This window comes from Schistocerca serialis, chromosome 3 (genome assembly GCF_023864345.2).
Source record: "Schistocerca serialis cubense isolate TAMUIC-IGC-003099 chromosome 3, iqSchSeri2.2, whole genome shotgun sequence".
Taxonomy (NCBI): Eukaryota; Metazoa; Arthropoda; class Insecta; order Orthoptera; family Acrididae; genus Schistocerca; species Schistocerca serialis.
The window spans coordinates 81,882,936-81,904,616 of NC_064640.1; the positions used below are offsets into that span (position 1 = coordinate 81,882,936).

Sequence of the window (21,681 nt, forward strand, 5' to 3'; positions counted from 1 at the left end):
AATTTACAGTAGTTGATATTCGAAGTTATGGACGTCACAGTGACAATACTGTTTCTGAGAATTCAGCTTTCTATCAAGAGTATATCGAGGGCAAAAGTATTCTACTTCCAAATGAGGATCCCGTATGTCATACAAAAAGTTGTATTCTCTCATCTCCTCTGTAAGTCTTTCTGTGTCCATGATGCATGCACTATAAACTTGGCCACTGTTTCTATGTTTCGATACAGTGTATCGATACGTGGAACTGTTTCGGAACGGCTGTGGTTCACTGTTTCGAAACAGTGGTGTTTCATTCCGCCCCTGTCTCGGATAACCGGACCAGATTCGATCTCGAGCCAGACACAGAAACTGTATTGTTGTTTCAAAATAAGGCTGTTTCAGTCCACCTGTGCTTGGAACGGACTAATTGTATCGAAACAGTGATGTTTCATTCCGCTCTGTCGGACGAGATTCGGGCTCGGTACAGGTACTGAAACAAAACATAACACTTTATGAAACACTTTCAAGAGTGTCGAAATCTTTTTGACAAGCAATAGCATTAAGCTTAAGATACGCGAAAATAAAGCTTAGTTTCTAGCTGACTGTCCTGTTACAACATCTGCTTTATAAACACTAACCAAACAATAAAACGCATACTATTCACATTCAAAATAATAAATATGTGAAAATCATTCAGTTAAATTACACTTTTTTTATAACATACGCTTCTCTGTTCATGTACAGTAATCACATTAAGAAACGCAAGTAAGCCTACAACATTTTGAATAAGAAAAGGCGTAGAGTGACAGTTATTAGACATATACATAAATTTGATGTAGGTATAATTGCTAGCAATCTGTTTGACGTATCACTGATACTGTAATGGGGAACGGGAAGGGCTGGGAAGCATGGTGAATTTATAGTAACGGTTCGAAACACCTTGAAAGACAAAATTTTTTTTCTGTTATATTTTGTTATTTATTCGAATTATTTGGCGTCATTTGTGAGTCTATACTCACTGTGCCTATTATCCACAATGATTCCCTTTGTGTGAATGAAAATTAGCAGGATGGGTATATTACCCATACTAACAGAATATGGGAATCCCAGTAGCATATCCGATGTTTCTGCAGTTTGCTCCCACCTCCAGTTCCGTTCGTGGTGGTTCTTCTGTCTTCAGCTATGGCTGTCCTCAGCCAATTGAAAAGTATGAAAGTCACACGACACGAAAGTAGCGCATTTTCTGCAGGAAATACGAAACTGCCAAGACGCCTAAGTGATAGTTTCATGCTTTCTGCGATATGATTAGCGCTCTCACACCTCATTTATGTTTATATGGACATACTTATAGAGTAGACATTCAAGATGATAAAATGTGTGGGTTTATTAGATTACTAAACACAAACTGTTTCACTGTTTCGAAACAGCGTATCCAAACATTACATTGTACTGTTTCATTTGTTTCGAAACAGTTAGGTGTTTCAGTTTGCCCATCTCTAATGCACTATGAGCTGCAAGACAAAAACCGCCTCACGCCGCTGCTTCCAGTGTGACAGCTGAGCAGTAGAATGCGCCAACAGAGGCAAGCAGCCGCTCCGGCTTGCGGCGAATCTGTAATCTGTGACAACCCGGCGTCGGCCGGTGCGTCAGGCCGGTTGCCGTTGCTTCAAAGCCGCACTCTGTGTGACCGCCGGCATACAATAACGAGCGATTGAACAGTGCGGCCTGCCGGCTGCGGTTGAAGGCCACAGGCCGGACGGCCAGGCAGCATCCTGTCTGGCCAGGCCTTAAGATGTAATGTTCCCGCTTTCCTAAAATGTGTGGTAATAATAGACGCAACTGCGCAGGGTTCGAGCTTCTGCGGGCAGCTGACGCGCGCGACGGTGGTGCTGGGCGACGGCGCGGAGCTGCGGCTGGTGGTGAAGCGGCCGCCGGAGGACGCGCAGGTGGCGTCCGCGCTGTCCGCCATGGGGATGTTCTCGCGCGAGCGGCTGGTGTACCAGGAGGTGCTGAGCTGCGGCCGCGCCGCCGGCGTGGGCCCGCTGCTGCTCGGCACGGCAGGCGACACCTTGCTGCTGCAGGACCTGGCCGTCGGCGGCTTCCGCGCCGCCCCCGCCGGCCTGCTGGACGCGCAGCACGCGGCCGCCGCGCTGCGCGCACTCGCGCGCCTGCACGCCGCCTCGCTGGCCGTCGAGGCCGGCCTGCCCGGCTCCCTCGGCCGCTACTCCGAGGTCCTGTTCACCGAAGCCAGCCGCGAATACGTGCAGCACTTCGTGCAGCCCAACTGGCGCGCAGTCGTCGACGTGGTGGCCACGTGGGACGGCTACCAGAAGTTCGCCGACAAGCTGCGCGCTATGGAGCCCGCCGTCATTGACAGGTAGTGAACTCGGGTCAGCTGAAAGTCCCTCTCGCATGCCCATTGCACTCCCAGCGTACTTCTCGTCTCACAAGGGGAAGGCCTGAGACACGGCTAACCGATTCGGCTCAGATTTGGCAGGTCGCTTGTGTAAAACCTAAAACGAACTAATCTAAGATATTTTGGGTCAACACCCCCGCAATTTTGAGAAAATCACCCCTAAAGGTTATGACGAGTAATCGACTCAAAATTGGAGGGATCGACAGATAATTGTAAATAGAACAATTTTCATCGTCAGGTTTGGGGTCCACAAACTCATACTTTTGCAGAAATCGAGGAAAGAAACTTTTACAACTGCCGCATCTGTACCCACATGGTAAACGCAACGGTTAAGGTATCCCGCTGGGAATCGGAGAACCCTAGCGGATCTTATTCTTTTCGTTTGTATTTTCCCATATCTCAAATGATAGGGATAGGAGGGTTAATAAGATAAGTAAATCAATAAGGAATGATAATAATAAAGTAGGCAAATAAATTTCTCAAACCTCTTGGTATATTAAACAACTAAAATGTTACTCCAGGTCACTTTACCATGGTTATTCCAGACACTGTTACGTGTCCTCACTTTTCTTCGAACAACTAGATGGATGGTACTTGTCATATAAACATTCGAAACAAGTATTCTCACGGCACCGAGAACATCTAATGAATGCAGTCTTTCGATAACTGCACTGTTCATTCCGAAGAGTCGGCGGAAAACAGACTTGGTTTACATTCTAAAATATGTCTTTTTCGGGAATTAATTTTGTTGCGCACCACGCATACGATATCATCGCCTGAAAAATTGGTGCTGAAAGTTGGTTATGAATTATGGTGTGAATAGTTATTGCATCCGTGCGGTTGTGCAATTCCCGCTGGGTTTTCAGAAGCACACTGCAATTTTGAAGCCCGGAAATAAAGTTTCTTCGAGATTCGAACCCGGGTTCTCCGATTCCCAGCCAGTTACCTTGGCCGTTGCTCTATCATTACTGTCGACGAAAAGCGTTTACCATGTGGGTACAGAAGTGGCAGTTGTGAAAGTTTCTTACCTCGATTTCTGGAAAACTATGCGTTTTCGGACCCCATACCTGATGAAGAAAATTACTCTATTTACAATTATGTATCGATCCCCCCAATTTTGAGTCGATTACTCGTCATAACCTTTAGCGGTGATTTTTCTCAAAAACGCGGGGGTGTTGACCCAAAATGTCTCAAGATTCCTTCGTTTTAGGTTGTACACAAGCGACCTGCCAAATTTGAGCGGAATCGGTTGGCCGTGTCTGAGGCCTTCCCCTTGTCAGTCGCGTGGAACGTCACAGTGGCGTGACAATAACAACACCACCGAGGTTCCTTTCGGAGTATGCTGATGCAGTAGCTCCGTACCTAACAATCATATACAACCGTTCGCTCGCCGAACGATCCGTACCCAAAGACTGGAAAGTTGCACAGGTCACACCAATATTCGAGAAAGGTAGTAGGAGTAATTCACTAAATTGCAGGCCCGTATCGTTAACGTCGATATGGAGCAGGATTCTAGAACATATATTGTGCTCAAACACTATGAATCAATTCGAAGAAATCTGTCTATTGACACACAGTCAACATGGGTTTAGAAAGCATCGTTCCTGTGAAACACAACTAGCTCTTTATTCACATGAAGTGTTGAGTGCTATTGACAAGGGATTTCAGATCGATTCCGTATTTCTGGATTTCCGGAAGGCTTTTGACACTGCCACACAAGCGGCTCGTAGTGAAATTGCGTGTTTTTGGAATATCGTCTCAGTTATGTGACTGGATTTGTGATTTCCTGTCAGAGAGGTCACAGTTCGTAGTAATTGACGGAAAGTCGTCGAGTAAAACAGAAGAGATTTATGACGTTCCCAAAGGTAGTGTTATAGGCCCTTTGCTGTTCGTTATCTATATAAACGATTTTGAAGACAATCTGAGCAACCGTCTTCGGTTGTTTGCAGATGACGCTGTCGTTTATCGACTAATAAAATCCTCAGAAGATCAAAACAAACTGCAAAACGACTTAGAAAAGATATGTGAATGGTGCGAAAAGTGGCAATTGACACTAAATAACGAAAAGTGTGGTCATCCACATGAGTGCTAAAAGGAATTCGTTAAACTTCGGTTACACGATAAATCAGTCTAATCTAAAAGTCGTAAATTCAACTAAATACCTAGGTATTACAATTACGAACAACTTAAATTGGAAGGAACACATAGAAAATGTTGTGGGGAAGGCTAACCAAAGACTGCGTTTTATTGGCAGGACACTTAGAAAATGTAACAGACCTACTAAGGAGACTGCCTACGCTACGCTTGTCCGTCCTCTTTTAGAATACTGCTGCGCGGTGTGGGATCCTTACCAGGTAGGACTGACGGAATACATCGAAAAAGTTCAAAGAAAGGCAGCACGTTTTGTATTATCGCAAAATATGGGAGAGAGTGTCACAGAAATGATACAGGATTTGGGCTGGAAATCATTAAAAGAAAGGCGTTTTTCGTTGCGACGGAATCTTCTCACGAAATTCCAATCAACAATCTTCTCCTCCGAATGCTAAAATAGTTCGTTCACACCGACCTACGTAGGGAGGAACGATCACCACGATAAAATAAGGGAAATCAGAGCTCGTACAGAAAGATATAGGTGTTCCTTCTTTCCACGCGCTATACGAGATTGGAATAATAGAGAATTGTGAAGGTGGTTCGATGAACCCTCTGCCAGGCACTTGAATGTGATTTGCAGAGTAGCCATGTAGATATAGATGTAGATAGAGCAAAGAAGTATTCATCGCCGGAGGCATCACGCAACACCATGTACAACTGCCTCAGCCCTGTGTTGGAACATTATGAGCTACCTCGAAGAAAATAATTTATTGGCAAACAGCCAACATGAATTCAGAAAACATCGTTCTTGTCAAACACAACTAGCCCTCTATTCTCAAGAAGTAATGAGCGCTGTTGACAGGGGACGTCAAACAGATTCCATATTTTTAGATTTCCAGAAGGTTTTTGACACCGTACCTCACAAGCGACTTCTAATCAAATTGCGTGCCTATGGAATATCGTCTCAGTTGTGTCACTTGATTCGTGCTTGCCTGCCAGAAAGGTCGCAGTTCGTAGTACCTGCTGGTAAGCCATCAGGTAAAACAGAAATAATTTCTGGCGATCTACAAGGAAGTGTTACAGCCCCTCAGCTGTTTCTCATCCACATTAGCGGCATTGGAGACATTCTGAGCAGCCCTCTTAGATTTTCTGCAGATGATTGTATCACTTACTGTCTTATAAAGTTATTAGATGATCAAAACAATTTGTAAAACGATTTATATAAGAAATATGTATGGTGCGTAAAGGGGCAATTGACATGAGTTTCAAAATAAATACGCCAAATTTTGGTTACACGATTAATCACACAAATCTAAAGTCTGTAAATTCAGCTAAATACCTAGCGATTACAATTATAAATAACTTAAACTGGAACGATCACATAGATAATGTTGTGGGGAAAGCAACCCAAAGACTACGATTTATTCAAAAAATGGTTCAAATGGCTCTGAGCACTATGGGACTCAACTGCTGAGGTCATTAGTCCCCTAGAACTTAGAACTAGTTAAACCTAACTAACCTAAGGACATCACAAACATCCATGCCCGAGGCAGGATTCGAACCTGCGACCGTAGCGGTCTTGCGGTTCCAGACTGCAGCGCCTTTAACCGCACGGCCACTTCGGCCGGCCCTACGATTTATTGGCAGAACACTTATAAAATATCAAAGGTCTATTAAAGAGACTGCTCACATTACACTTTCGACCCTCTTCTGGACCACTGCTGTGCGGTGTGGGATCTGCATCAGATAGCACTGACGGAGGACATCGAAAAAGTTCAGAGATGGGGGGCTCATTTTGTATTATCACGAAATAGGGGAGAGATTGCCACGGATATGATACACGAATTGTGGTGGCAGTCATTAAACCAAGGTGTTTTTCGCTGTGGCTGTACCTTCTCATCAAATTTCAATCACCAAATTTCTCTTCAGAGTCCGAAAATGTATTGCTCCCGCCCTCCTACATAGGGAGGAATGATCATCCTAATAAAATAAGAGAAATCAGAACTCACACAGAAAGATTTCAGTGTTAGCTTTTCCCGCACACTGCTCAAGATTGGAAAGGCACGGAAAGAGCTTCAAGGTGATTTGATAAACCCTCAGCCGGAATTTAATTGTGAACTGCAGAGTAATCATGTAGATGTACATGGAGTAGATGTAAAGGGCTCTATTTGACAAGGGAGGAAGCCCACAAATTTCTTCAATTATACCATGTCCATTTAAAGCCACTGATGAATTCTCACATCCCGTACACGGTAGTGTCGACTGATACTTTTCATCTGTTGTTCGAAACAGTTTCAGACATTTTCTATGGGCTTAACATCGAATGGTTTAACGGATCAGTAGAGGTGAAATAGGCATCCCGAATGTTCGTAAAAAAAAAAGTATTCGTGTAGCCCTGTGAGCATAGCTGTAGTCATCTTGAAAGGCGAGTGTCCACTGCATACTCATCATTAAAATGTCGAAGAAAGGGCAATACGTGGTCATCGACAATGATGAAATACGCATCCTAGTCTGTGTTTACAGCAAGCTGAATGAGCAAAGTAGGGGGAAAAGGCCGCATGAGGCCACATTGCAGGTTGCTTATATCAGGGGCACATATGCACTCAGGGGCAAACCTGTTGTTCTTCTTTGACTGACAGGTCATTAATCTATTGTTCCGCTAAGAGGATTAAGACGCCCTGGACGTAATCCTTCTTTTGATTGACATGTCCTTAACCTGTTCTTCCCCCACCCCCAACCCCTCCCCCCAACCCCTCAGGCAACCTCCAACCCACCCACTCCCCCTCACTAATACAGGTACACTTTCAGGTCAGAGTTATTCGAATAGCCCCATCCCACTCTTATCAATATGTTTGACTACTTAATTAAATTGATCAAATAAGTAACCCCTACCCCACTGATAAGCCCCCTCCCCATCGGCCGGCCGAAGTGGCCGTGCGATTCTAGGCGCTGCCGTCTGGAACCGCGAGACCGCTACGGTCGTAGGTTCAAATCCTGCCTCGGGCATGGATGTTTGTGATGTCCTTAGGTTAGTTAGGTTTAATTAGTTCTAAGTTCTAGGGGACCTGAGAAGTTGAGTCCCATAGTGCTCAGAGCCATTTGAACCCCTCCCCATCCCCTCTACCCCCTTCCCTACCTGGAAATTGGTGGCTCTGTATTGGAGAGGAAGGATCTCACTAAGGGAAATTCAAGGGTATATTGTTTATTTATTAAAAAAAATCAGTATGCAGGGGTTGAATTTCTCAAGCTCATCATTGTCTGCTGTTTGGGAAGATGCAGGTCTTGTAAGAAGTAATTAAATCGATCGCTCTATTTTCATTCCGAACATGCTAGGAATACCATCATGAAACACCTATCACATCACTTTAAAAATCTTTCGATCGCGCAGCATGCGCTGTCCGCTGGACTGCACAAAACGCCACCTGCGCAGGCTGCGAGGAGTCGGGGTGCACCGGTGACCTCCGCTAAGCGACGCCACAGCTGTCAGCTGCCGAGACACACGCAGGTGAGGTGTCCGTTCAGGTCATGTGACTGACAGACCGGATGTGACACTAATCCTCAAACAAAAGCATCAGGCGGCGGCATCCCTGAGAAATTCATGTCGAAACACATGCTCTTTCCCTGTTCCTTCTTGTGTCCTGCCAGGCCTGCATGAGAGAGACACCTTCCTTCCAAAGCAAATTCCTGACTGGGAATCGATCCAAAAATACTGCTGAAGTTATTAAGTAATTAATTTTCAGTCACGTGATCACGATGTACTGGAAACAAGGTGTGGTAGCTATCTGACACACAGGTTGATGATGTCATTAGTAGCTGGCTGATTCGAAATACATTTTTTGCAAAATATTGTTGCATACAAAGATACATTGGTGTGCAGATGACATAGGAACTGGCATGAGATATTTCATTCCGCCATGGACTGTAAACTGCCCCAGCCTTCCAGTGCACTTTTCTTGAGGTTCACTGCTGGTGCACCGACACATCACCTTTCTACCTGCGGGTCCAGCGCTGGCCTAATTTCTGAGTGAGATGTTTGCCTAGCAACCCACTCTTGCAGGCACAGCTAAAAGATTGTCAGTGTTATAGTGACATCCCAGGTCTACGTAAATAACAGCCAAGTCTCCCCCTGGACGCGCTATAGAAATCTTTTGCAATACTTTCAGAAACTGTTTACGAAATTATCCCAGAATAACACAGGATGCTTTCTTCCTAGCGATCCTAACGGGACACCCCACCCATTACATATCAACCCTTCCCATAAATTGCAAAGTGCTGCAAAAATAGTTAAGTCACTTTTGTTGTTTGATGGGTGAATTCTGTGAGAGCCAATCAGAATGCTCCATTCATTCACGTGACATTCTTTGTGCTGGGGCATAGGAGTCTCCACAGACTGGTTCGGACAAGATGGGGGCAAGGTATCTATGGAAAGTTCTGAGCATAGCGTGATGTCGTCTTTGATCAAGTGTTCAAAGACAAGTTGAAGCAGACCATCCATCTCTGATGGGATGCTGCCCCTCATCCGCCATTGTGGCATTAGAACATCTCCAGACCAGTAGCTGTAGGACACCGAAAATTCCAACCATTTTTCTCTTCTGCAGGGCAGTGCTTCGAATTCTATTTGCGTAATTGTTCTGATTTTCCTGTCTGTGCTTAGAAAGTGCTCTTCTTCCAAACAATAAGAATGCTTTTATGATTAACAGTGTTTTCGCAAGCATGAACAGAGATGATGAAAGCTTTTAGCGGTGAGAACAAGAGCTAACGTATATCGTTTCTGAGACGTATGTTGAAATCAAGATGTTACAATTTGCAGGAACGGTAACATGTGATGGATAGGGTGCTACATTAGGACCATCGGGAAGAATGAATTCGGTGTCATTCTGGGATATTTTCGTAAACAGGTCCTGTTGGACAAAAGAGTATAACTCTTTTAGAAACTGGCTTCCCAAGACGTCTATCTGAAATACATCTCCCTGATACTGACAAGCGGGAGACTGACACACTAACTAAATTGCTGAAGACTGAGGACTCTCATGAGTATGAAGCGATATCTGGCAAGATACGAAAGCACTGTGCTGCATATGTTAACTCAGAACTTAGCCACATTTGTAATTTTTCCTTTGGGAACGATAAGTTTCCAGAGCAATGAAAGTACTCAACAGTAGACCTTTTTGTAAAAATGGAGGGAGCGATAATGTAGACAATTTTAGACCTAAAAAATGGTTCAAATGGCTCTGAGCACTATGGGACTCAACTGCTGAGGTCATTAGTCCCCTAGAACTTAGAACTAGTTAAACCTAACTAACCTAAGGACATCACAAACATCCATGCCCGAGGCAGGATTCGAACCTGCGACCGTAGCGGTCTTGCGGTTCCAGACTGCAGCGCCTTTAACCGCACGGCCACTTCGGCCGGCTTTAGACCTAATTCTAAGCCATTAATGTTAGCAAAAGTTATTGAAAGCAGTGCATGTGTATGGGTAATTGACCATGTCAGTTCACATAATTTGCTGTCAAACGTACAGTTTGGTTTTAGAGGTGGTTTAACAACTGAAAATGCTATATTCTGTTTTCTCAGTGGGGTACTGGATGGATTAAACAAAACATTGTGGACACTAGACACCTTGTTTGAATTAGCTAAGGCGTTTGATTGTGTGGATCACAGAAAAAGGTCTTTCTCTACAGTAATGAGAAAGGCTGTGATGTGGCGCCTGATTGGGACATGGTTAAGTGTGGGGTGACACAGGGTTCAGTGCTGGTATCACTATTTTTTATATATATAAAAATGTTATACCTTCTAACAAGACATGTGATTCTAAAATATTTCTGTTTGCTGGGGACACTAGCTTAGTAGTGAAGGATGCTGTATCCAACATAGGCAATGTTTCAAATGCTGCAGTTCAAGGCGTAACTTCATGGCTTTTAGAAAATAAATTGACATTACATCACTGTAAGACTAAGTTTTCTGCATTCTCTAACAAGCAATTCAACAAAAATTTACATCTCGTTTAAGTAGAACGGCTATACGGTTAGTGAGTCTGAAAAGTTCAAATTTCTAGCTGTCCAGATAGATAGTAAATTGTCATTCGCTTGTGACCTACGTAACTATATTCTAGGGTTACTCTTTCTGTTCACAAAGATTATTTTCAGCTCCGAAATGGTCAGTTCGAGCAATGTGTGGTGTATGCTTTCGAACTTCTTGTCACCTCTGTTCAGCAGTTTAGGAATTCTGACACTTGCCTATCAATATTTATTCTCTTTAATGTTGTTTGTTGTTAACAGCATGAGACTATTCCCAAGAATTAGTAGCTTTAGCTCAGTTAATGCCAGACAGAAATCTGATCTGCATTTTGATTACATTTCCTTACTCATGTGCAGAAATGTGTGCATTATTCTGCAACGTCCATTTTCAACAGGCTACCACATGAATTTAAAAAATCTTAGCAGTAATCCTTACGGATTCATGTCTAAACTGAAGAATTTCCTCATGGATTGCTCTTTCCATTCTTTTGGTAAGCTTCTGGAACAAAAATTAAACTAATTTCTTTATTATATTGTTGATTACATACTCGCATCTTGACGTCTGCATACGATTCATCTACATTTATGTATGTTAATTCCGTCTACTGACTCGTTCCATGACTATGGAGATTTACTCCTCAGGTTGGTTCTACGGAAATAAAATTTTAAAACCATTCGGCAAGTATGAAGGTGATCCAAAGTAGCAACGAGTTCTTACGCTTTTTCATTCCTCCTATTTCGCGTTGTCCTGAGGCGTGATCACGGGGAGTGGTGGGCTGTGGGCGGGGGGGGGGGGGGGCGGTAGGGGGGAGGGGAGGAGGGGGTATGCGATATTGAGATATTTGAGATATTGCATGAACAGAGTGTCTCTCTAAGATCCCCCATTTCGCCAAAACCTTCTATGGCACCTAACCACCTTTATTCGGAATTTTAAAAATGCGCATGTGGAGAAACAACGTGTAAAGTAGTCTGTTGCAGTTATAGGCAGACAACTGGATTTGCATCAACGAGTTGCCTACCTGCACGTCGTTTCTATAGGCGTTCATTTTTAAAATTCTCAATAAATGTGGGCAGGTGCAATCGAAGGTTTTGCCAAACTGGATGTTTTTAGAGGGACCCTAAAGTTGCACCCCTTCACGATCACGCAACAGGAGGACACGAAATAGGATAGATCAAAATGCATAAGTAGTTCCAACCAATGCGACGTCATTAACCACCCTTACACGTCACAAGAAATTCTGATCTGTGGGCTTTTATTCGCAAGTGTCGATGCCTTGCTGTTTGAAGTGTCGTCAAACCTGAGGCTAAAGACACTCTACTCCACGCTTTTGCAGCATTGGAGGAAGGTTGTACGCACCTTTGAAACTTAGGCGTCGCAATGGGTGGGAATTACAGGGTTTCGAAAAACTGGTCATTTAATTATGTTCCGCAATATAGCCGAGGTGACGAAAGTCATGGAATAGCGATACGCACACATGCAGATGGCGGTAGTATCGAGAAAGCAAGGTGTAAAAGAGCAGTGCATTGGCGGAGGTGTCATTTGTACTCAGGTGATTCATGTGAGAAGGTGTCCGACGTGGTTATGGCCGCACGACAGGAATTAACAGGCTTTGAACGCGGAATGACAATTGGAACTAGACGCATGGGACACTACATTTCGGAAAGCATTAAGGAATTTAATATTCTTAGATCCACAGTGTCAAGAGTGTGCCGAGAATACCACATATAAGGCATTAACCCTCGCTAAAGACAACGCAGTGGCGGGCAGCCTTCACTTAACGACCGAGAGCAGCAGCGTTTGCGTAGAGTTGTCAGTTCTAGCAGACAAGCAACACTGCGTGAAATAACCGCAGAAATCAATGTGGGACGTACGACGAACATATCCGTTAGGACACTGCGGCGAAATTTGGCGTTAATGGGCTATGGCAGCAGACGACCCACGCGAGTGCCTTTGCTAATACCACGACATCGCCTTCAGCGCCTCTTCCGGGCTCGTGACTATATCGGTTGGACACTAGAGGACTGGAAAGCCTTGGCCAGCTCAGACGAGTCCCGATTTCAGTTGGTAAGAGGTAACAATAGGGCTGGAGTGTGGCGTAGAGCCCACGAAGACATGGATCCAAGTTTTAAACACAGCACTGTGCAACAAGCTGGTGGTGGTTCCATGGGGGCGGCGGTGATGGGGGGGGGGGGTGGAGGAGGGGGGGGGGCGACTGAGTTTACACGGTTCATTGACTGGTAAATGGTTATGTTCAGCTATGGACTTGGAAATAAGCGAGCACCGTAACAACCTCCCTCCCCCCCCCCCCCCCCCCCCCGCAAAACACACCCAGGGGATGAGTGCAGAAAAGGAGAAACGGAGAGAGAGAGACTCAGAAAGAGGAACAGGGATATCACCGCCCTCCCTCTGGCTCAACATTAGGAACAAACTTAATTTGAGAGACGTGGACATGACGAGTCTTCCCCGATCCCGGCTGTTTAACGAGGAGGTTGACCGGACCCATCACCCTCACAATACGGAAGGGGCCTTCATAAGGTGGTCTCAACTTCCCTTTATCAGCACTCGCCCCTGAGGACCCAAAATTGCGAACAAAAACCACATCTCCCACTTTGCACCTGAAGGGGCGCCTACCCCGATTATAGTAACGGGCTTCCCTCTGATGTGCCTATAAGATATTGCGACGCGGCCGTTGCCAATTCTCGCGTAGGCTAGCCGGATCAATTTGCTGGGGAAAAAGATCATTGATACTCCACAGGTTGGACAAGGGAGAATTGACCGAGTACCTAAACAGAAGAGCATTAGGGGTGCTACCTGTTGTTGCCTCATGACGCGCCGAATTAAACGTTTGGTTCAACCAGGGCAGGGTCAAATCCCAACCCTTGGGAGAACGGGCATGAAAAATACAGAGGGCCGCCTTAATATTCCGATTAACACGCTCAGCAAAGGATGCCTTAGGGTAATAGGGAGTAGTAGTGACGGGGCGAATCCTTTGAGAAAAGAGGAATCCCTTAAAAGCTGCGGACAGGAAAGCTGGAGCATTGTCAGTAACAAGTGAGTGGGATGGACCAAACCAAGAAAAAACCGAGGTCAGCTGTTTAATCGTGATATCAGCAGTGACTCCCCTGGTTGGCAGGAGCCAGGTGAACCGAGAAAAGGCATCAACAACTACCAATATATACCTATGACCTCGCTTGGTACGGGGAAGGGGTCCCAAATAATCAATGAACAATCGCTCAAGAGGTGCGAAACATCTCTCTGACTGCAATAAACCCACCCGCCCTCCGACATCCGGCTTTGCCCATTTACAAGCCTCACACGATGCCACATAACGTTTGACATCAGCATACATTCCTGGCCAAAACATCTTTTCCCGTACCCGAGTCAAGGTTTTATTAAACCCGAAATGCCCACTAATGGCCGAATCATGGAAATATTTCATTACCATATCTACTAGAGCCTTAGGGATACACAAACAGCTACGAGCATCACTCTGCCTTTTACAAAAATGGTTCAAATGGCTCTGAGCACTATGGGACTTAACATCTATGGTCATCAGTCCCCTAGAACTTAGAACTACTTAAACCTAACTAACCTAAGGACATCACACAACACCCAGTCATCACGAGGCAGTGAAAATCCCTGACCCCGCCGGCAATCGAACCCGGGAACCCGGTCTGCCTTTTACACAAAACCCCACGACATATCTCATAATCAGGAACCATTTCACCTCCTTTAACACGTTGATAAATGGGTCCCCAATATTGATCTTCAACCTGTTTCTTAGAGAGATTGCAAAACAACTCGGGGACATCAGTCAAGATGGCACCTACTTGCACCTCCTGCTCCTTCTCAGTAAACATACGGCTCAGAGCATCGGCCAGGCAATTATCAGATCCTCTGATGTGTCTGACCTGAAAACGGAAGGATGAAATTTTGCCCAACGGGCAATGCGTCCCATTTTGCGGGGGCGGACTAGGACCCAACTGAGCGCCTGATTATCCGTCTCCAAAATAAACCGCGGCTCCCGTCGTCAAACCAAATGGGACCCGGTTAAATTCAAACAGATTCCAATCTGTAGTAAATGCCGTGACTCGCTTTTGTCTTGAATAAAGTAGCAGATACCTGGGAAACTCCCAGCCCTTCCGAAAATGCTGGGTTGTGGATGTGTTGGCAATAGGTCCCCCACTCTACCGTATTGACTGACTAATTAAATTGATACCCTCAGTATAGGACATTTTTCCGTGCCTCCTATTTGTTGGATACTAGGACTGGCATATGTGGTGGGAAATTCTGGGATTCAATCCCACAAAAAAAATGGTTCAAATGGCTCTGAGCACTATGGGACTTAACATCTGTGGTCATCAGTCCCCTAGAACTTAGAACTACCTAAACCTAACTAACCTAAGGACATCACACACATCCATGCCCGAGGCAGGATTCGAACCTGCGACCGTAGCAGTCGCGCGGTTCCGGACTGAGCGCCTAGAACCGCTAGACCACAGCGGCCGGCTTCAATCCCACAACCGCCGATTTCCAAACCCTACTCTTTCGCCTTCCAGATTTTTTCCCCATCTCTTATTGGTGGATACTGACACAATTAGGTCGTTTGGCAGGAACTCCATCACGATAGAAGTTGCTGAGAATTTAAAATTTCAGTTCAACTGCGCCATGTCCTTAAGCAATATGCGGGAGGGGGTGGCAGATGCGTACTCACCATACCATTATCAGAAGCAATAAATTGATCAATCTGGAATTTGACACTGTGGTTGGGTTTTTAAAGCACTGTAGAATTCCTAAGTTGGCTCTCTCTGCTACATTCAAGAGGAGAAGGAAGAGTCTACTGCGTGATAGGATAGAGACAATAGCCGGCCGGAGTGGCCGATAGGTTCTAGGCGCTACAGTCTGGAACCGCGCGACCGCTACGGTCGCAGGTTCGAATCCTGCCTCAGGCATGGATGTGTGTGATATCCTTAGATTAGTTAGGTTTAAGTAGTTCTAACTTCTAGGGGACTGATGACCTCAGAAGTTAAGTCCCATAGTGCTCAGAGCCATTTGAACCATTTTTTGATAGAGACAATAACAAATACCACTACAAGATAGAGTCCACCGCACTAAACACGACACACTTAAACAACGATCCAATCCGTAGTAGTAGTAGTAGTTGTTGTTGTTGTCCTGGCTAGGAGTCGGCGATTGCGGAATCTTCCATAGGCCGCTGTCGCATAGTGGTCACGCCGGCAGCTGCACGCTCGTCTTCCGGCAACCATACGCTGCCCGTTCCTGCCTTTCAGAGGTCTGGGAGACTGTTGCTGCGACTGCTGAGCAGTGAACCTGTCAGTTTACATGGGGGAGAATAATCGTCCAGTGCAAACACTCCCCATATTGAATAGTCCCAAATCTCTACGTAAAAATCGGAGAATACTCGCAACACACGCGATCGCGAAGGCCGCTCAATTCGTACTATTCATTCGCCCAGAGGGCAACACGCTTAGGTCAAACTACGTGCTGGTACTCCTCCTGTCCAGCTCGGGAGGCTCAGTGGCGGCTCGCGCCTTAAGCTGGAAATGTCCATTAGTTCCAGCCACCAGTTACCTCTGCCACACGCCCATATGCCAAGTAGAATCGTCCTAAGAAACCAGCCACATATTTATGAATTTTACAATTAATTACTACTGTAGCGCCAATCTGGTGACATTCAACAATGTTCAAAGTGTCGGAAATATCTCTTCCTGACGACTGTGGCTCTGGAAATATCAATATCTATACCATTCTTATGATTGGACATAATTTTCCACGTAAAATCTTTCATCCCCCTTACAGCTATCGAAGCACTGAAACTGCAATTTTCCACGTCAAATCTATACCCCCCTTACAACCAGACATAGTGATTTTCTTTGCACATGTCAGAACTCTGACCACAGTAATTTTACACTCCAACACATAAACATTTCCGATTATCGTTTTTATGTGTATAGGGTCCAAAACAGTTATGGTATATTCACATACACACACACACACACACACACACACACACACACACACACACCGCCTAGGTTTCTTGATTCTTCTCAGTTCTAGGGAATTACCTGCATTTAAGTCTTCCAGCCAATCAGATTCGAGAATAGATTGCAGGTATTTTCAACCAGCACTTCTGGATGGTGCTGCACCCCGCCAAGACTCTCTCAAATAAGTGTTGTAATGCACAGGCCTCTGGCACTGTGCGATAATCAACAACGCTCCTGTAGAAGAAGTGTTTGTACTGTAACAAACATCGCAGTCGATAGTGCGACAAAGAATATGTGAGGTTCTGCTTAGGGGAGCCGATGAGAGGACATTCTGTACATCCTTTCTGTTACAACCTTACTGCTAGCCCTATTTGTACACTATAGCATTTCAGTTGAACCCTTGCATTGCTGTACTGTGCAGGTGTTTGCGAAATGAATCTATCACCCTTTACAGCCGGAAATACTACTCAATGCGTTGAAATCACATTTCCCCACGTCAAATCTATCCTCCCCTTAAGACGAGACACACGTAATATTTTACAGGAATAGTAGTGTGATCACTTTCCACACATGTCTGGTGAAATGTCGGAACAATAACCATTGTAACTTTACATGCCAACAGCGTCACATTCACGAAAAATAGCATGATTAGCATATATAGGGTATAGCATTCGAAAAATTTTGATATGTCCCCACATTCACGCCAGCTAGGTGTCGTATTGCACGGCCTCCCATAGCTTTCCAGTAGTGGAACACTCCTACCATGCCGCCGTTATCACGTATTTGTTGAAGAATGAAGGGCGTGATTACAATTAAAAAGCCCTCTTTTAATTATGTTATGTATGTTCTTGCATAACAGTTAGCGTTTGTCATAGTAGGAAAAACTGATACCGCAGCCAAGTCACGGACCCCTGCTAATTCCCTCGAAATCCCATCACGTTCCGACAGCACTGTTCCATAGTTAGGAAGCTGTCTAGTCCTCCATCCATCACTGACTAGGTAGAGAGCCATTCACGATGGTGAGAAAAAGATGATAAAACTACTACCTTCTAAACCAAAGTAAAAAAAAGAAAAACATAGTTAGTGCGATCCATGTACTACATATCTGTCGGGTGGAAGATAGCGCCCACTGTTCACATTCGATTACAGTTCGGAAATTATACTATGCTCGCATCAATCCTATAAAATGATTGCCGGCAACGGAAAATGCGTGAAACCATGACATCTTATGAGGAAATAGACAAACGCATAGCAGTGGTGTTTGACATGTGAAACTACACACCATGAACAGAACACAGTCTCTCCCACACATAATATCTGTCAACCACATGTATACACATGTATTGCAATACCTCACATACCCCTGTCACTAACTTAGAATAGCCGCAGTTATGAAACTGAAGACTCGATTTATGTCGAAGATGTTGTAGGGGCATGGAGTACTTTGCATACATCTTTGTTTGTTTAGAGGAGGGTGTCAAAATAGGTTTCCCATCGGTTTGGTGGACATGATTCATCACACATGCGTAGGAAGCTCTCTGCTGACTGAATTATGGAGAGGATTGCTGTTAACTACAGGTAGTTAGTGCTCTAAATCACACACAGAACACGCAACTGTAAGTGAGTCGAATGCAGTTTATACCACACAATTGATATATCCTCAAGGAAACAACGGAAAAATGGCTAAATGTGTGATAAATGACGTGCAGGAACATCTCACTCTCTGTAGAATGCATCATCAGTCTATTATTAAATCATACCTCGTTACAACCCCTCTCAACTGATTAATCCAGCTTCTTTCCATTACCCCTTTAACGCAGATCCATGTCAATTTCGAGACAGATGGTTCCCTTTTTCAGGAAAGCAACAAAAACAGCAGTTAACTTGAATGTATGCCCAATACCTCAACAGACATACAGCAGAATGTTATTAAAAACCATGCAACAACTGTTGTGTAAGGTATTTGTTAGCTGACACTGTATGGTTGTGACTGGTAGGGAGTACACAGAAGCACATTGTAAATACTGTTTGTTAGAGTTAAAAGGTGTAGACAGTCTTGCACAAGATCAAACATGCGTTCCATTCTGTAGTTGTATACTGATCCATTCTGTGTTTGTAAATCGCAGCCCTGAAGTGGCAAAAAGCACTCTTAAGCTAAGGACACTTTATAAAAATCTTTAAGAGGTCGCCGATAACTTTGGGGTCACACAGAACTAACTTAAAAAATCCACAGAACCAACTTTAAAAACCCAATTGCAACGTCAAATTCCCGATTGATCAGCTTATTTTTTTCTGATAGTGGTATTGTGAACACGTATTTGTATAACCCCTCCCGCGTATTTTGAAGTACATGGCGCAATTCGGTTGAAATTTTAAATTCTCAGCTACCTCCAACGTAATGGACTTCCTGCCGAACGACTTGTGTCAGTGTCCGCCAGTAGGAGGTAGGAACAAAATCAGGAAGGGGAAAGAGTAGGGTTTGGAAACTCGCGGTTGTGGGATCGAAACCCAGAATTTCCTACCACATATACCAGTCCTAGTACTCCACAAAAGGATGCAAAGAAAAACCGTCTGACACAGAGGGTATTGGTTTGATTAATTAGTCTATCAGTTTGATAGAGTGGGGATCTATTTCCAAAATATCCACAACACAACATTTTCAGAAGGGTTGGAGTTTCCCAGGTATTCGCCACTTTGTCGAGGACAAAGGAGGGGTTAGTGTGGTTTCTGGTGGCACACAACAGACGGTACCTATTTCTTCTGGAATACCTTTGACCCATCCACTACAGGTTTCTATATCACTGTAAATGTGAGAACGAAGGTATATACCTATTAAAAGCATCAGGTGAGCGTGAGGAGTGGGGGTGGGCGGGGGACATCTTGGTCTGTGTGTGTTTGCACATCCTGGTTCACACTAAAGCAGGCAGTAGCCACTTGAGACAGAGAGATGGAGAGAGAGAGAGAGACAGAGAGAGGCGGGACATGAGTCTGTTATCAAAGGGATGTCGGCACCTGATGATTTTGTTTGGGGGGAATAGCGTGGTCTGGCGGCTGCTGTGGTTGTGTAAGCCCAGTGCATGGATCTGGCGGTGATTTCCATGTGCACACGCCTCACATTCCCACTGATGATGCGGTTACTACAAGGGATGCATGATGCTTCCAGTCTTACGTCACAGCTGCAGTGCAAGTGTTTTGTTTTTTTTTTCACAGAGAAAACTGACCAAAACGTAACGAATCACAAAAAACCTGCACATTGTTTAAATATTCCACACACTGCTGTGTATCCTGCAAATTATTTAAATAAACAATATTCCACAGACTGCAATCAATTTGATGAGATATTTCTATCAATCAAAAGTGTCATTATTTCCAGAAGGGGTGGGGAACCATGGGGCCGTGGAATCAAATGCCAGTGAAGGCAGGAAGGATTTTGATCTAACTGTGTGAGGAAAACCCCTGACATCATTATCAGTGGATGAGCTATTTCTCAACAATTTCTGATCAGTTTCATAAATTAGTCACTTAATTTGATGTCAAAAGTGGTGTGGGGTTTCTGGGTGGGACAAAGGCTGGAGATTCCCCAGAGGATGAGAGAGTGACATAGAAAATCACTTGATAGAACAATAGATTAAGAAGGATTACAAATTTGGTAACCATGTAGAGTGGGGTGAGAATGGAATGATAGTTTAAGGGGATGGTGAGGGGGTGACATGGAATAGAACAATAGGTTAAGGAGGGATTATAAATTTAACGACCATACAGAGTAGGTTGATGCCCCTATTCCATAGTGAATAAATTTGGCAACAATGCAGAGTGGAGTGTTACTACCATTCCATCTTGAATAAATTTGGCAGCAATCCCGAGTAAGGTCATATCTCCATTCCATCTTGAATAAATCTGGCTGCAATGCAGAGTGGGATGACACCCCCTTTGCCCTACTACTCATACATGTTACAGGGAACTCAGCTCATCTAGCACAATCACTATTAATGTTTTCCAATAGATTTGAATGCTCAGAATTAAGCGTCCACAGCAATATAACCCACCTAAAATAGAAATCAGCTATGACACACATGCACATGCAACCACACATATCGGTTGGTGTCACACCATGTACCACAAGGAGCCTACACTCTTGCTAATTAATTCATTCTTTCATAATGCCCTTGTATAGACAACATATTGTTACTACACAACTGTTCTTCAACCAAGAAATTTACTCACATTTGCGAATATTAATAGCCATCAGCTGTGTAATGGAATGACGATGGTGAAAATTTGTGCCAGAGCAGGACTCAAACCCGGATTCCCTGTTTATCGCTTGCGATCGCCTTTCCATTAGGCTATCCGACCAGGATCATGGCTATAGCCAAACTTGCCTATGTTGTCACCCTTGTGCCTACTGGAATATGCATAATGAATTTACGAATGCAGGTTGGAGTCATATGATTGATGACATATGAAAGTTTGAGTCATGCTCAGATAGGCTAACGGTAAGGCGACGGCAACCTTTCATGATACGCAGGAAATCCAGTTGCGAGTCCTGGTCCAGTATAAATTTTCACTGTCTTCATTCTGTTATACAGCTGATGGTTGTCCATATTTGCATATCCGAATCCATTTCATGTATTTCATAATGGCTGTAGTCATCACAGTGCCTATGCGTGCATGTCCGAAGGTACTTCACACCGTTGTCGTTGTTGTGGTCTTCAGTCTTGAGACTGGTTTGATGCAGCTCTCCATGCTACTCTATCCTGTGCAAGCTTCTTCATCTCCCAGTACCTACTGCAACCTACATCCTTCTGAATCTGCTTGGTGTATTCATCTCTTGGTCTCCCTCTACGATTTTTACCCTCCACGCTGCCCTCCAATGCTAAATTTGTGATCCGTTGATGCCTCAAGACATGTCCTACCAACCGATCCCTTCTTCTAGTCAAGTTGTGCCACAAACTTCTCTTCTCCCCAATCCTATTCAATACCTCCTCATTAGTTACGTGATCTACCCACCTTATCTTCAGCATTCTTCTGTAGCACCACATTTCGAAAGCTTCTATTCTCTTCTTGTCCAAACTAGTTATTGTCCATGTTTCACTTCCATACATGGCTACACTCCATACAAATACTTTCAGAAACGACTTCCTGACACTTAAATCTATACTCGATGTTAACAAA

The 21,681-nt window shown here is 44.4% G+C and overlaps 1 protein-coding gene across 1 annotated transcript in view; it reads left to right on the plus strand.

Annotated features, from left to right (window-relative positions):
* LOC126470689 (uncharacterized) overlaps nt 1-21,681 on the plus strand; it is a 289,231-nt gene that overhangs the window by 225,559 nt on the left and 41,991 nt on the right. The window contains exon 4 of the mRNA XM_050098690.1: nt 1,827-2,356. Within this exon, the coding sequence (XP_049954647.1) occupies nt 1,827-2,356 (530 nt within the window). The remainder of the gene's footprint in view (nt 1-1,826; nt 2,357-21,681) is intronic.